Genomic DNA, 16,204 nt, shown 5'->3' with positions numbered 1-16,204 from the left:
CCACCACCATGTGATACAGAAAATTGTGTTGTACATCTTTCACATAATACGTCAGATGGAAAACCTCTTACTTTAATGAATGGATACTTTTCTTGGAGAGCTTCATTAAAAACGCACTTACGTTTCGGCATCTTGGAAACTAATAGCAAAAAGTACGTGTACACACTGAGAACAGTCGACGATGACTAAAATGCAGTAATAATGATCCGTAGAAAATAATTCGATAATTTTGTGTTGATTTCATAGCTATAATATAGGTATAATACATTAGATTAGGACACTGGGTAATTTTTATCAAAACATCGACCACCGCAATAGTTATTTTAATATTTTATTGTTGTATTATCTGTCCCGGTGTGCTATACAACCTAGCCCGACGCCGTTCAAGGTCATCACAATCGATCGACTATGTGTCTATGTACAATTTACTACTTGATATTCATTTACGAGTTAAAGATAACATAAACATTACTCGTCCACAAAAATGAATTTTTGTTATTTATTTGTCTATCTTATTAAAACGGGACATTTTAGTGTCCCAAGGAATCTTCTGGGGACAACGGGATAGAGATACAAAAAACGGGACTGTCCCGTTCAAAACGGGACGTATGGTCACCTTATCTATGACCTACAACCCACAATATTATGTTTTCAAGAAACTAACTTAACACGTTCAATGCCACGGTCGACACGTAGTCGACAACTGTCACACGGTCTCAGGGACCGCTGTCGACGCGTAGTCGACAAATGTTATGTATATCTTTATGGGTGTATTATTTGATCGGTTATAGACGCACTGTTTCAATATTTTTATGTGGTTATTCATCAGGATGTCGTGATTTCAATGGTATATTTGGATTTTGCGTAGCTATTTTTAGCGAGTTTTAATTAATTTTTCCCGAATGACGACGACGGCGACGGCGATGCCGATTACGCGGCTGTGCTATTTCCGATAATATTTTAATATCATATTATTTTCGTTGTAACTATATTATTCTGACGAAATAGTATTAGTTTATTTTTATAATCTACAGGGTGTATCTTGCTCGGATGTATAATAACAATAAATGTATATTTATGTTCGCATACTATGGTACACCCTACATTCATATTTTTACATACCGTTTATTATATATTTAATTTGATTCCCATTTGTCTACGACAAAATTATTATGATTTGGTAATACAGATTATTTGTAAAACACATCAATATTCCGAGAAAGTTTGAACAGAGTGCTAGTAATTTGTTTATTGGTTTCGTAGAAATAAATACAATTATTTTCATGACGTAAACGACATTTTATTACTCGATTTCTTTGATAAGTTTTTTGAGATAATTAGTTGATAAATTCTTCCCTTTTTTTCATACAAAATGGACAATAATCCGGGTACATCAAAATCACCTCCAATAAAAAAAAAACGACTGACCGATCAGGAAATTTTTAATTTAATTGAAAACCCTTTGTCCAGTGATGAGGACTTCGATCTTAGTTCTGACACAGATTTGGGTGAAGGTGACTCTGCCGATGATGATGTCGATTTTGAAGAACCTGCAGACAATGCTGTGGGTGAAATGATTTTTGGTGAAATTGATGACAATAATGTGACTGATACAGATGATCCTATTATTGATGAGGTAAGTCCGTTACGTTTAGATGAGGAAAATAGTGAAACTGGTACATTATCACCGCCACTAATATCTCCACCCACAACTCGGCATAGGATAATAAAACAACCAACAACACGTGTTTCGGCTCCAAATTATAATTGGTTGGACCATTCGCCTAATTTGGACACTATTAATTTTCATGAAAATGTTGGGTTAAAAATAAGACCTGATGGAGACCAACCAATTGATTTTTTTAATTTATTACTGACCAATGATTTTTTCGAATTCGTTGTTAGAGAAACAAACAACTATGCAACAGATTTATACATGAATAGATCCAGCGATAAATCCCGTATAACAAAATGGGTAGACACAAATGTAAACGAACTGAAAATTTTTTTTGGCTTGCTTTTACACACAGGCACAATAAAATTGCCTAAAATGTCAGAGTATTGGAAAACCGATGAACTATTTAATTTGAACTGTTTTCGAGAAAAAATGAGTCGAAATAGGTACATGTTGATTATGCGCGTTTTACATTTTTGTAAAAATCCCGAAACTGATGAAGAGGTACCTAGTCGCATATATAAAGTTGAAAAAGTTTTGGATTTTTTCAATAAACGAATGCAAGAAATATATCAGCCTTCTGAAAATTTGTCGTTAGACGAATCGATGGTACTTTGGCGCGGCCGTCTAGTATTTCGGCAATACATAAAAAATAAACGCCATAAATATGGCGTTAAGTTGTACATGTTAACTGAACACCAAGGACTTGTACAACAAATTATGATTTATTCTGGCCAAGGTACTGGTGTATTGCCCGGAGTTAGTCATACCGAATATGTCGTGGAAAAACTAATGGACAATTATCTTGACAAAGGCTATTCGTTATTTATGGATAACTATTACAACAGCGTTCAATTAGCCCATAAATTATTGAAAAGAAAAACATATTGTACCGGAACTCTACGTACTAATAGAAGAGATAATCCAAAAGAAGTTGTTACCAGAAAGCTCAAACCTGGAGAATCAGTTGGCAAGTATACTAAGGATGGAATATGTGTTGTAAAATGGAAAGATAGGCGTGACGTACTTAGCATAAGTTCAAAATTTAAAAATGAAATGGTTGAAACAACTAATCGACATGGTCAAAAAAAAATCAAACCCTTGGCAATAGCGGAGTATAATAAATATATGTCAGGTATCGATCGCCAAGATCAAATGATGTCTTATTATCCAGCCGAACGTAAAACTTTACGTTGGTATAAAAAAATTGCGATTCATTTTTTACAAATAAGTTTATTAAATTCACATATACTTTATTGCACAAATATAAAAAAAGTAAACTTATATGACTACCGGTTATCAGTTATAAAAGCTTTACTTTCTTATAAATCTGACCCGGTACCACTAATTCGTCCTCAGATATCCGAACGTCATTTTCCATGTAAAGTTGAAAAAAATCATAAAAATAGATACATTCGCAAAAGGTGCCGATTGTGTGCTTCCACAGGAAAAAGAGAAGAAACTATTTATTATTGTAATAAATGTGATTCACAACCGGGTTTATGTTTGGATCCATGCTTTGAAAACTTCCATAAAAAATTATGAAAATTTTACATTTTAATGTTTTTCATTTTATGTTTTGTTTATTTATTGTTTTTATAACATACACTTAAACTTTTTTTTATTAATTTGAAGGGATTTTTAAAACCATATAAAATTATTATATACTTATTAGAATTACTTTATGCAAGTTTTAACAATTAGTTGTTTTGAAGGATTTTTATTATTTTAATTTTTTTTGTGTTGTAAACTAAACAAATTAATAAGATAACGATGGTTTTCTAGTTATTTTATTTATTATAATTATAATTAATTTAATATTATATTTATGATTCGTTTTATTTTCCAAAAGTTAAAAATCTGTTTATTTATTAATAGCCAATATTATACGTAAATAATTTTGTTTTTCATGTAAATTTTGTATTTATTACATTTTATTGTTTGTTTTTTTTTTAAATATTAAAATTAATTAGTGTGGCAATAAATTATTGATTACTTTTAAAAAAAATAACCTTGATAATATAGTATATATTCGTACAGAAAATAATTTTTTTATAATATTTAAATAACAATTTTATGGTGCACGGCGCGCGGAACCGGTGTCGACACGTAGTCGACCGACGGCGTCGCGGCTCAGTTTTGGCGCGGAAACTTACTATATGCGCATCATAAATACACTGGCACTCAACGTGTTAAAAAATAACCACTCTGCATCTATCAAAAACTATAAACGATATTTCAAAAACAGAAATCATGCTCTCAGGGCAAGCGGAGGAGTAGCTACTTTCATCAAAGAAACTATCGACAGCGAAAATATTCCGATTCTCTCTGATTACGAAGCCATCGTTACTCTAGTTAAATTTCACAAACCTTTAAGTATATGTAACATATATATTCCAGATAACAAAATTCTCTCAAAACAACACCTTAAGAACATCATAAATCAGCTCCCTAAACCTTTCATCCTTTTGGGCGACTTCAATAGCCGAAATACCGCATGGGGATGTACTCACACAGATCACCGGGGACAATTGATCGAAGAATTTTTGGAAGACGAAGCACTCATCCTACTGAACAATAACGATTAACGACCCAACTAGACACAATGTCTCGAATGGAAACTTTTCTGCAATCGATCTATCGATCACAAACACTAACTCCTCAACACTATTTGACTGGCAAGTGCTCACTGCATACAGCGACAGTGACCACTGGCCTATAGGAATCCAATACCATAACCATGTTAATCCAAAAAAACACTCTACTAAATGGAATATTAAAAACGCAAACTGGGATCTCTTCTCAGAAAAAATCCAATATGAACTAACTCAAAACCCTTTTAATTTAAATATAAATGCTAACCAACTAGAAATAGACTCCATAATCACAACATTTACAAACACCATTCTAGACGCAGCAAACCTATCAATAGGACTAAAAACATACCAAAACACCAAAAAAACAGTCCCATGGTGGAATAAAGAATGCAAACAGGCTATCAAAACCTATGAAAAAAGTCTTAACCGTTACAAAAAAACTAAATATACCATAGACCACATTCAATTAAAAAAAAATAGAGCTATAGCACGTTATATCACAAAAAAAAGCAAAACTCTTTCTTGGCAAAATTTTACTTCAAGTATAAAACACAAAATTCCACCAAATATTATATGGAACAAAATAAATTCCATTAGAGGCAACCAATACAACACCATACCGGACACCCTTCTGTACAATCAAGAAAAAATAATATCAACACAAAATGCCACTGAATCGTTCGCACACTTTCTTTTTTCACAAAAACAACAGTGATGAAAATTATAATTCGGACTTCATTACCCTCAGAAATAGCTCTCCCGACATTCCCGAATCGCTTTCCAACCAAAACAATGAAGACTTCAACAGATATCTCGACAATTCAGAGCTACTTACAGCTCTGCAAAGCTGCAGCAGTAAAAGCCCTGGACCGGACAACATTCCATACATTTTTATAAAAAATCTTCTTCAAATGGCACTGAAAATCCTCCTCCAAATATACAATATCTTATGGACCCAGGGAATTTTTCCAAACCAATGGCGCAATGCAAATATAATACCCATCCCTAAACCGAACAAAAGCAAATTCGATATAGAAAACTACAGACCGATATCATTGATTAGTACTCTAAGTAAACTAATTGAAAAAATAATAAACAAACGCCTAATTTGGTTCCTAGAATCATCCAAATTCATCACCAAAGAACAATGCGGATTTAGAAAAAATCACTCAACGATAGACGCTTTAACTACGTTACATACCGACATTTGCTCTGCGTACAGACGCAACCAACATCTAATCACAATAGCATTGGACATTTCAAAAGCGTATGACACTGTCTGGAAAAAAAGAGTGCTAACCATCCTCCACTCGTGGAAAATTAACGGTAACCTCTTTAACTTTATTAAAAACTTCTTAACAGACCGAACATTTAATGTTAAAATCTATGATAAGATCTCATCTACTCACTCCACTGATAATGGACTCCCTCGAGGGTCTGTACTCAGTGTCACTCTTTTTCTGGTTGCCATTAACGACATATGCAAGAACCTCCCCAATCCTGTAAAATATATCCTCTTCGCAGATGACTGCAACATCTACTGCAGTGGAACACAAATTAAAGCTACAACCCACTTTCTCCAACAAGCACTTGGCTCTCTCTCCAAATGGTCTCATAAAACCGGCTTCAGTTTTTCTCCCGCAAAAACTCAATGCATTATCTTTAACAAAAAAAAAAATGATCCCCAACCTACAATAAACTTCATGAATACTCAACTCTCCTTTACAAATAGTATCCGCATCCTGGGTCTCACTTTTGCCAGCAAACTTACTTGGCGACCTCATCTGAAAAAACTAAAAATGGAATGTCAATCAAGATTAAGGACAATCAAAATTCTTGGAATCAGTACCTGGGGATCCGACACAAAAAGCCTAATCACAATTTATAAAGCACTTATACTTTCATTAATTGACTATGGAGACATCATATTCAACTCAGCAAAAAAAAAAAGATCTAAATATCCTGGATCCTATACACAACCAAGGCATTCGCTTGGCCATTGGAGCCTTCAGGACGAGTCCTGTCGATAGCATACTCTTTTACGCAGGAGAACCCCCTCTACAATATAGACGTCATAGCAATATACTAAAATATGTGACTAAAATTAAAAATCTGACTAACCACATCACTGAAAACATCATCCACAGCCCTCTACCTACCAATATACTGCCCTCCCGAAACACAGTATTCGAAAACTTCAAAATAATCAGTAATAACTTAGATTTCCGATCACAATCACTAAACAAAATTCAGTCTCCTCTCCCTCCGTGGCTCTGGTCGCCAAAAATCAACACCCAATTGGCAGAATACTGTAAACATAATACAGATAGTCGAATCATACTCAACCGTTTTGCAGAAATAATGTCACAACAATATCCGGACTATACACAAATATACACAGATGCTTCCAAAAGTAAAAATGGGGTGGGCTTTTCTGTAATCACAGATTGGGAGAACCATCTCTTTAAACTACCGTCGTCTTTTAGTATATACACAGCTGAAACTCATGCTATTTACCAAGCACTATTAATCATCTCGACTTCAAACCCAACAAACTGTCACATCATTATCAGTGACTCTCTGAGTGCTCTTACTGCAATTTCTAACCCCTACCCCAAAAATGAACTTATTCAACACATACAGAAATTAATATCTGAAATAAACATCCCCACATGTTTCATGTGGGTCCCTTCACACATTGGGATACCCGGGAATGAAAAAGCAGACACATCAGCCTATGAAGCCATTACATCTCCACATTCCATTAAAATCAGCTCTACTTCCTCATCTGAAATCTTCGGCACAATCCACCAAAAAATAATGGAAGAATGGCAACTTTTTTGGGAAAATATTCCCCTTACTAACAAACTAAGAAATACAAATTTACTCGTTAAGAAACTAAATAACCCTCCCGGCACAAAAAGAAAAGACGAAGTAACAGTCACTCGAGCCAAAATAGGCCATTCTTACTTAACACATGTACACCTCATCAAAAAAGAACCAGCACCCATATGTGATACTTGCAACGTAACTCTATCAATTGAACATATCGTAATCATCTGTCCCAAATACACTGAAGCACGCAAGATACTCCAAAATCCAGCATCACTCTATCAAGCCTTCAAAGACGAAAACACAGCTGCAATCAGTACATTTTTCCATAATATAAACACTAAACACCCATTGTAAATAGTAACTATAATAATGTAGTAAAATTTATTGTAAAACTTAATGTATACATATATATATTTTTCTTTCTCTCTTTTTCTTGTATAAATTTTAATTAAAGTAGGCTAAAAACCTGTGTTGTTGAAGCCTTAATAAACCACTTAAAAAAAAAAAAAAATATTATTGCAAATAAAATAGAACGAAATAATATTATTTAATTGTATCGTAAAACATTCAACTTTCAACATCCAATGTTAACATAAGACGTAGAACATCTACGTTGTTACGTTTTTTTGAAAAAAAAAATATATTTACTTATATTAATAAGAAATGGAAATGGAAAACTTTAAAGCATCTTTAAATAAAATCAACAATGAACATAATTTTATAAAATTCAGTGATTTGGAACAAGGAAACTGTGCGAAGAAAATAATATAATTATACCAAAAATTAAGAATAGGAAAGTTTCATGTAAAATGGACGATACACCATTATTGCAGCATACATACCAAACACAAATCGATTGTATTAAAATAGAAGTATATTTTTCAACATTAGCTATCTTGATGAATTCTATGAATGAAAGGTTTCAACAAGAAACTGTTGATATTATTTGTGCAGTAGTCAAATTAATCAACTTAGAGTTTGATATTGAGTCTTCAAATTTATTCCAAAGGTTTTTTCATGTAGTTGCAGAAGCTGAAATTACCATTTTGAAAAATATGAAAGATACCTCTAGACCAATTGGAAATTCAGTGAGTACTATACATGAATGGCTTGATTGGTTGTTAATTAAAGGAAGAGCAGATATATTTAAACAGTTTTTACAAGTATTAAGGATATTTGTTGTAATACCCGTGACCAGCTGTTTATGAGAAAGAACTTTTTCTAAATTAAGCATCATAAAAAATAAATTAAGAAGCACAATGTCTCAGGATAGGTTAAATTCATTATTGTTTCTGTTTGTTGAACAAAAAATGACTGCAAATGTTTATATTGATGAAGTAATTGACAAGTTTAAATTAATGGTACCATTTGATAGAAAACTTGTTTTATAATAAAACAACTCTAAAACAAATTACCGTAGATACAAGAAATTTTAACTGTTTGTTTATATTATAGAATTTTCTAAGCACGATAACATTTTTAAAATTATTTTTTTTTTCCAATATGTACAATTTTGCACAATTAGCATATTTGATAAGGGTTACAATAATTCATGAGTACGTGAGTAAAAAGTCACCCACTAGCGGCACTTGACTGGAATTAAAATACTTAAATTATTTTTAACTATTTACTTTTTAAGTTTCCAATTTTTTTAGTTTTTTTTCTATGAATGTCAATCAAGTGTTATTTGTTGGGTAATAAAAACTTAAAACCCTTTCACTACCAAATTAATTTTTTTGAAAAAAAAAATTTTCTCTGTTCATATCTGAAACTTATGGCCTTTCAATATGATGTACCAATTTTTTTTTTTTTTTTTTTTTTATTGCTAAAAAGTTACAGGTATGTCCATTGGAATGGACATTGGGATTTACGGTTTAAAATAATACAATAACGACAAATGTAAAAAAAAAACATAAAACTTTTATTTTGCTTCATTATTTCGTAAAAGAAGACAACTTATTTACTTAGATAATATTATATTAACTTTTAGTTTATAAAACACTTAAATGAGATTAAAATTAATTACAATGGAAATCATAAAAACAATTTTTTTTTGGTGTAAAACACAAATGAATTTTACATTTATTACATACAATATGTGTTTTACCTGTACATATTTTGTTTTTGCACCGTGTTACTTCTTTTTTATCATCATACGCGGGAAAATGTCCAAAAAGATCTTTGCTTACACCTTCTGTTGGTCGAAACTCCAATGCTTTTGACGATGTTTTGGCAGGTGTAGGTGAACTACATTCTGCAGATCTTGTACTACTGGATGGTGAAGATGTTGGACGACCCCTTTTTTTTCCGGGACTGAATCGTCCAACCATCACTAGCTCTTCAGCCAAAGTGGTTTTGAAATGCAACAAATCTTTTTGATCTTTTTTTAATATTCCCATATTTTCTGCGTCCTGTTTGTATTCGAGCCAAGAATTTGCCACAGCCATACCAAAAGCATGAGTTATCATACGCAGAGTCCATTTTCGAGATTTCATGTACACGCGGTAATAACTCACAAGTTGATCGTGTTTGTCCACTCCTAACATGGATTTGTTATATAGTTTGATAATTTCTGGTCTTTCGATGTTAACATATTGTTTATTTTTTTTGTCCCAGCGAGAAACAGATTCCGGTTTTCCTGAAGTAATGAAGTTAGATGCCATGGTTATTGCTTTGTTGTCGCACCATTTCAACAGTCCAACTCCTAATGTTGAAGTTACTTCATAAGAGGTTCCTCTCCCCATTTTCATAATAACTTTATCGGATAAAACTGGTGGATTAAAAAATCGATTTATTCGAATTGTGCCTGCTGCATATATTTGACGTGCAGTGAGTGCATAAAATAAATTATACGAAGAAAAAAAATTGTCAAAAAAAAGAAAATGTCGATTTGGCGTAAGATGTTTAGTAAGATCGAGGACAACTGCTCCACCTAGACCGAAATTTTTTTGTAAATCCTTGTTAATATTAGTTGAAACTCCTTGATAAAGAATCATGTTATAGACAATGCCACTTTGACCACACAGTAAAAATATTTTAATGCCCCACGGATTCGGTTTTCCTTTCATATATTGTTTTATAACTAATTGACCTTTAAAAGGAACTATTTGTTCGTCAACACTAATGTTTCGTTCCACTGGTAATTGTTTACATCGATTATTTAGCGCATCAAATAATGGACGAATTTTTACAAATTTATCGGTATTATCACGAGCTATATCCATATTGTTGATGATATGAATATTTTGTCGAATAGAATAAAATCTATTTCTGGGCATTGTATCGGCAAATATATTTACGCGAAATTTTTGTTCCCAGTACATCCCGATCCTAGGGTACTTCAAAACACCCATCATCATTTGAATTGCAATAAAAGATCTTATTTCTAATGGTGACGTAGGTTTAAAAGAAAAATCATTATTTTGAACTGCGTATAAATTGGTATAAAATGACAAGTCTTCGAATATTTTTTGGTCAAAATATTTAGTGAAATATTCGTATGGTTGTGGTATAGTGGAGGGACAATCTATTGGTTCTAAATCTGTAAGATTTATATACGGCTCTTGAAATGGTTTATTTATCCATTTTATATCTTTTTTTTGGACAAATGGAAACTGCATTGGTGATTTATCAAAGACTTCATTTCCAGACTTAGTTTCATTTGTTGTTTGGTCGTCTTCTTCGTGCAAGTCTAATTCTGTATTAGCCAGCATTTCATTATCGAGTTCGGCAGAGAAATCATCATTCGCAAATTTATTTAATAAATCTTCAAGTTCATTCTCTGACTCACTATTCAATATATCTATATCACTAATTGTTCCGTCATCCAAAAAGCTCAAAAATTGTTTTTCGTTTAACGCCATATTATATAAAAACTTGAAATAATAATAAAAAACCGAGACGTGCGAGCGAATACATGCAGACGGTACTGATACAGAATATCAACTAAAAAATATAAATAATATAATTGTTTTTATATTATTACCATTATTACGTCATACGATATTGATGACAATACCAAAAAACTCAATTCTAGAAAAAAACCCAAACAGTTATAAAATTAGAATTGAAATTTTACCCGATATTCCCACTGTCCATTTCAATGGACATACTTTTTATCGTGTATTACTTGTAGTGTATGATACTAAGGTATGCTTAATCCAAGGTTTATAGATACTAAAGGTTGCCTCATTTAAGAAATATTGAAAAAATAGGAATGGAGGTATTTTGCGCCGTGACGTAATCGTCGTACATACTACACTATGATAAGCATTAAAAGCATGGATAGCATGCTTTCTTTTATTCTTTAGCCTTTTGCTTTTACGGCTTACACTGTTTACAGCGTTTATTTAATTATCATTATCTTTTTAAAATTTGTAATTTGTATTTTAAATTGTTTATTAGTACGCAATATTAATAATGGCTACAACCAATAAACATAAAGGTGGTTCTGTTTGTGCAGTTTCTACGTGTGTCAATTATTCTGGAAAATTAAAACAAGATGGAATATCTAATATATCTTTTCATAGGTAAATATTTTATTGTGTCTTTACTTATAATAACTAATTATTACTATATTTTTTCTATATATTATGTTTTTATATAAATGCCTTTATGCACTTGAATAGTTATGTTAATACAACAACTAGTTACTTATTATAATTGGTTTTTTAAGACAGTATAATTATTTTTTAAAAACTCCTTAATTGGTCAGAAGTAAAGCTGTATCTATTGGTTATTTTTGTATTATAATTAAAAATGATGAGTTTTTTATTTAATTATTAAACTAGATTTGTTATACTCAGAACGGCAATTACTCCAATTTAATTGAATAATTTTAGAATATTTAAAAATTATTTTATTTTATCTAATTTCATAAGTTAAATATTTATAAATAAATACATTTTTAATATTTAGGTTTCCAAAGAACTCGGCTCTGCAGAAAGAATGGATTCTGAAATGTAAACGTGCTGACAATTGGAACCCTTCTTCTTCATTCATATGTTCTGCACATTTTAAGGATGACGAATTTATCCGTGATCTACAAGCCGAACTATTAGGATATGCTCCTAAAGGACGGAGATTAATACCTGATGTCATTCCCTCCTTAAACCTGCCTGGGCCTTGTATACAAGGAAATCAAGTTTCCACATCAACTTCTAATCGCAGTAAAAGAATGGAAGCTAAATCCTCCAAACAGGTCAGTAGTATATCAATGCTATATAATTAAATTCTACTTCTTCAAATTATGCTATATTTTTGTCATACTGGGTATCCACCAGGTAATGCTATCTTTAATAACTTTCAATACAGCAAATATTTTACTTTTCTTTTTAACTTTTTTTTCTTATTAAATAAAAAATAATAATAAATATGTTTGTAATATAGACTAAAACTGTAATAATCATTAAAAAAAAAAGTAACACAAAATATTAATTGGATCAAAAATTATTAAAGATGTTAGTACCTGGTAGGACACTATAGTCTATATAATACTAGTATTTAATTATTGCATTTTGCATACTTTTAGGCTCATGATGAGGTTATTACTATGGCTCTTAATACAGAAATACAATCATCTTCAAATGAGTCGACATTATTACATGATTCAACTGAAGAACCACCTGAAATCATTGATTATAAATGTTTGTATAGAGATTTATTGAAGGCCCATGATAAATTAAAAACTGATCTAAATTTGCAAGAAAATGAATTGATTTCTGTTAAAAATTCAAATGAATCTTTAATCAAGATTAACGAATCACTCCGGTCTCAACTAAAACAACTACAGAAAAATATCAGTAATTTAAATATTTCAATAAAAAAAAGTCAGAAATCTTCAAGTAAACAAATCAAACAATTATCTGTAAATAAAACCAGGAATATTGAAATTCAAGCCAGAAAATACCTTTCATCTGTTTTTTCACAAAACCAACTTGATCTTATGATGAAAAAAAAGAAAAAAGTACATTGGTCAAGAGATGAAATCTCTAAAGCATTCACTCTTAGGTATTTCAGCAAGCGTGCGTATATTTATGTCAAAAATGAATTGAATTATCCATTGCCTGGTAAGATACATTTTTCTCAATAATAGTTGCATATTAACTAAGTGTGTTTTTTTTTTGTTTTGCAGGAATATCATCTCTGCAACGATGGGCTAAGAGTATAGATATGAGGAATGGAGTTCTTGGAGACGTTCTCAAAATTATGAAGCTGAATGGAGAAGGTATGCAAAGTTATGAGAAGCTCACGGTTTTAATGTTCGATGAAGTTAAAGTGGCTAGTACTCTAGAATATGATGTTGTACGTGATGAAGTTATCGGTCCTCACAGTCAAATGCATGTAATAATGGCTAGAGGTATTGCATCAAATTGAAAACAACAATTATATGTTGATTTTGATAAGAAAATGACTAAAGAAATTATATTTGATGTAATAGAAAAACTTGATGAAATTGGTTTCAAAACAATTTGTTGTGTGAGTGACTGCGGAGGTGGTAATATTGGCTTGTGGAAAGCATTAGACATTAACTACGAAAACCCTGTTTTTTCTATCCCAAATGGTAGAGAAATAGTTTATGTCCCAGATGTACCTCATATTTTAAAACTTTTGAGAAATTGGCTGCTTGATACAGGATTTTTAATAGGAGACCAAATAATTAACAAAAAACCACTTGAGTCATTGATTAGTAAAACATCTACAGAACTTAGTGTATGCCACAAACTGAACAGTGAACATTTAACTTGTGCTGGACCGCAGAGACAAAAAGTTCGTTTAGCGTCACAACTATTGTCACATACAACTGCAATAGCATTGCTGCACTATAGACCAATTGAAGACAATAAATTATTTGAAGACACCGCCAATTTCATAGAATTAATTAATAACTGGTTTGATTTGATGAATGTTCGTCATCCAAATGACAAACGTACACCATTCACTACACCTTATGGTTTAGCTTTGGAAGAACAAGATCTTCTTCTTAACAAGATGTATGACACAATTTTATCAATGAGGTGCACCGGGAAATTTGGACTTCAGATTTTTCAAAAAGCTATTCTTATGCAAATTAATGGGACTAAAGTGCTTCTCAAAATACTTCAACAAAACTGGTTGAAATATATGTTAACATGCAAAATAAACCAAGATGCACTCGAAAATTTATTTTCTCAATTACGTGGAAGAGGTGGATTGGATGACCACCCTACACCTTTAAACGCCCTTTATAGACTGAGGATGTTGATTTTAGGAAAAAATCCTGGTATTACTTCCCAACAAACAAATACAACACACGTTAATAACGAAGAATTTATGGTAGCTACAGCTCTTAAAAAAATTAACTTAAAAATAAACAATGTTGAAAATTTAGATGAAAGTGGAAGTACTACAGAAAGTGATAACGATTCTCTACAAGAAATTGACAATAAATATGAAATGGAAGAAGATGCTACAGAATACTTGGCAGGTTGGGTTGCCAAAAAATATAAAATACAGTTTCCAGAACTTGGTTTGACTACAACAAAATGTAATTTAGAAAGCCCACTAGAACATGACTATCAAATACCAACATGGATACATCATTTATCTTATGGTGGTTTAATTGCACCTAGTCAAGATTTCAAAAATCAAGTTATTAGAATAGAAAGGTTGTTTAAAAAAATAACAAAAAATCAAATTCCTAAAAGGCTTGGAGTTGTAAAATATCTGACCTATAAAATTATCCGTCAAATGGAAATCGAGGAAAAATACAAACCTGTAATTCAAACATACATCAAACAAAGAGTTTTTATTAGGATGAGATACTTAAACCAACATTCAAACTTATTAATTAAACAACGAAAAGCAAAAGCACAATTACAGAAAATGAAAAAACTTAAAAGGCTGATGACATAGGGCATAATATCGGTTATTAAATTTTAATATTTTATTTTTATTAGAACTTTATACTTATTATTATGTACCTAATACTAATTTTAAATTAACTATTCTGTGACAATTTTTTTTTTATTATTAAGTCATTAGCAAATATGTATTATGATAAGCATTTTTCAATTATTATTTTTATTATTATTAAGTATAACAAATTTAAATGTACTTTACTTTGACTGAATTTTTTATAAGTTGTGGTTTAAAAATTATGTTAAACATCCTATCTTAAAATAATTTGTATTATTAGTAGGATTTTATAATTATAGTCTGTAAAAAATATCAATTAATATTCTTTTGTTATTTTATGCATTGTTATTATAAATTATTGAAATGTACCATACCATGACTGATTTTTTTCTCATTTAATAAAATAAAAAATAAAATACTATTTTTAAGATAATGTTTTTATTATTTTATATATTACAAATTAAACGTATTAGGTATTCCTTTAAAGTCACACACGGTACTTTTTAAACACTATTTGACTTAGTAAATATGGCTGATGTAATTTATTCTTTATAATAATATATTACACATATAATAACAAAATATCATTAAATATTATTAGATATTGTAAAAAAAAAAAAGGCCATTATCATGTATAAAAATAGAAAATGCGTATAATATTATATTATATAGGTGGTTTAAAATATATTCTAAATGGTGCACTCGAAAAAAAAATTTCCAGAGAGAAATTGTGTAAATTGTACGACGAAATACGTATAGAATATGGAGCCTCGGGCAGGCCGCCGCCGATGTTGTACGACAATGACGTCACTAGGTCGGGAATGGTGCAGGGGGTTTGAGTTTGTTTACATGACTATGAGGCAACCTTTAGTATCTATAAACCTTGTGCTTAATCAACAAAATTTTATCATTCCAGATACCTTTTACCAAGAAAAAAATATTCAGTGTTACCAACACTTATATTTCAGTGAATAAGTTAAAATATATTTCAGTTTTTAATAACACAACAGTATACAAAATTTTGTTTTGTATTTTCATTTCTTCACAAAAAACTATATTAGTTAGAAGTCTAAAAATATTTTTATTTTGATTTATACTAGTGTTAGATAAATATATATGCGTAATATGATTAGTTTGTATACATAGTAAATTATAGAAAATAAAATAAAGTCATGTCCATTGCAATGGACAATGGTAGCGA

General features: G+C 31.0%; 4 protein-coding genes across 4 annotated transcripts; 3 read left to right on the top strand and 1 right to left on the bottom strand.

Moving 5' to 3' along the window:
* Nucleotides 1–1,372: 1,372 nt before the first annotated feature.
* LOC132926160 (piggyBac transposable element-derived protein 4-like) lies at nucleotides 1,373–3,220 on the top strand. The gene is made up of 2 exons (XM_060990497.1): nucleotides 1,373–2,867; nucleotides 2,979–3,220. The coding sequence occupies exons 1-2, from the start codon at nucleotides 1,373–1,375 to the stop codon at nucleotides 3,218–3,220; spliced, it is 1,737 nt and encodes a 578-aa protein (XP_060846480.1).
* Nucleotides 3,221–6,633: 3,413 nt separating this feature from the next.
* On the top strand, nucleotides 6,634–7,461 carry LOC132924553 (uncharacterized). The gene has a single exon (XM_060988933.1). It carries the CDS (start codon nucleotides 6,634–6,636, stop codon nucleotides 7,459–7,461), a length of 828 nt encoding a protein of 275 aa, XP_060844916.1.
* A 970-nt stretch (nucleotides 7,462–8,431) lies between these two features.
* Nucleotides 8,432–10,820, bottom strand: LOC132926158 (piggyBac transposable element-derived protein 3-like). The gene is made up of 3 exons (XM_060990496.1): nucleotides 10,040–10,820; nucleotides 9,215–9,877; nucleotides 8,432–8,508 (listed from the first exon to the last, which is right to left on the bottom strand). The coding sequence occupies exons 1-3, from the start codon at nucleotides 10,818–10,820 to the stop codon at nucleotides 8,432–8,434; spliced, it is 1,521 nt and encodes a 506-aa protein (XP_060846479.1).
* Nucleotides 10,821–11,349: 529 nt separating this feature from the next.
* Nucleotides 11,350–13,482, top strand: LOC132926823 (uncharacterized). Its single transcript, XM_060991226.1, has 4 exons — nucleotides 11,350–11,636; nucleotides 12,025–12,307; nucleotides 12,638–13,175; nucleotides 13,241–13,482. Exons 1-4 carry the CDS (start codon nucleotides 11,527–11,529, stop codon nucleotides 13,480–13,482), a joined length of 1,173 nt encoding a protein of 390 aa, XP_060847209.1. The 5' UTR covers nucleotides 11,350–11,526.
* Nucleotides 13,483–16,204: the final 2,722 nt, after the last annotated feature.

The sequence above is a fragment of the Rhopalosiphum padi genome, chromosome 3 (assembly GCF_020882245.1).
Source record: "Rhopalosiphum padi isolate XX-2018 chromosome 3, ASM2088224v1, whole genome shotgun sequence".
In the NCBI taxonomy this organism is placed as follows: Eukaryota; Metazoa; Arthropoda; class Insecta; order Hemiptera; family Aphididae; genus Rhopalosiphum; species Rhopalosiphum padi.
This window is presented reverse-complemented; position numbering and strand designations above follow the sequence as displayed.

Bases quoted from the DNA above. Each gene is read 5' to 3' on its own strand.
- LOC132924553 (XM_060988933.1), top strand. From the start codon at position 6,634: ATGTCACAACAATATCCGGACTATACACAAATATACACAGATGCTTCC.
- LOC132926158 (XM_060990496.1), bottom strand. From the start codon at position 10,820: ATGCTGGCTAATACAGAATTAGACTTGCACGAAGAAGACGACCAAACA. The intron at 9,878-10,039 runs GTGGAGCAGTTG...TTAATCCACCAG, and splicing joins ACAAAAAAATTTCGGTCTAG to TTTTATCCGATAAAGTTATT. The intron at 8,509-9,214 runs GTAAAACACATA...AATTTGTTTTAG, and splicing joins CAAAAACAAAATATGTACAG to AGTTGTTTTATTATAAAACA.
- LOC132926160 (XM_060990497.1), top strand. From the start codon at position 1,373: ATGGACAATAATCCGGGTACATCAAAATCACCTCCAATAAAAAAAAAA. The intron at 2,868-2,978 runs GTTGGTATAAAA...ACCGGTTATCAG, and splicing joins AGCCGAACGTAAAACTTTAC to TTATAAAAGCTTTACTTTCT.
- LOC132926823 (XM_060991226.1), top strand. From the start codon at position 11,527: ATGGCTACAACCAATAAACATAAAGGTGGTTCTGTTTGTGCAGTTTCT. The intron at 11,637-12,024 runs GTAAATATTTTA...TTTAATATTTAG, and splicing joins TCTAATATATCTTTTCATAG to GTTTCCAAAGAACTCGGCTC. The intron at 13,176-13,240 runs GTAAGATACATT...TTTGTTTTGCAG, and splicing joins ATTGAATTATCCATTGCCTG to GAATATCATCTCTGCAACGA.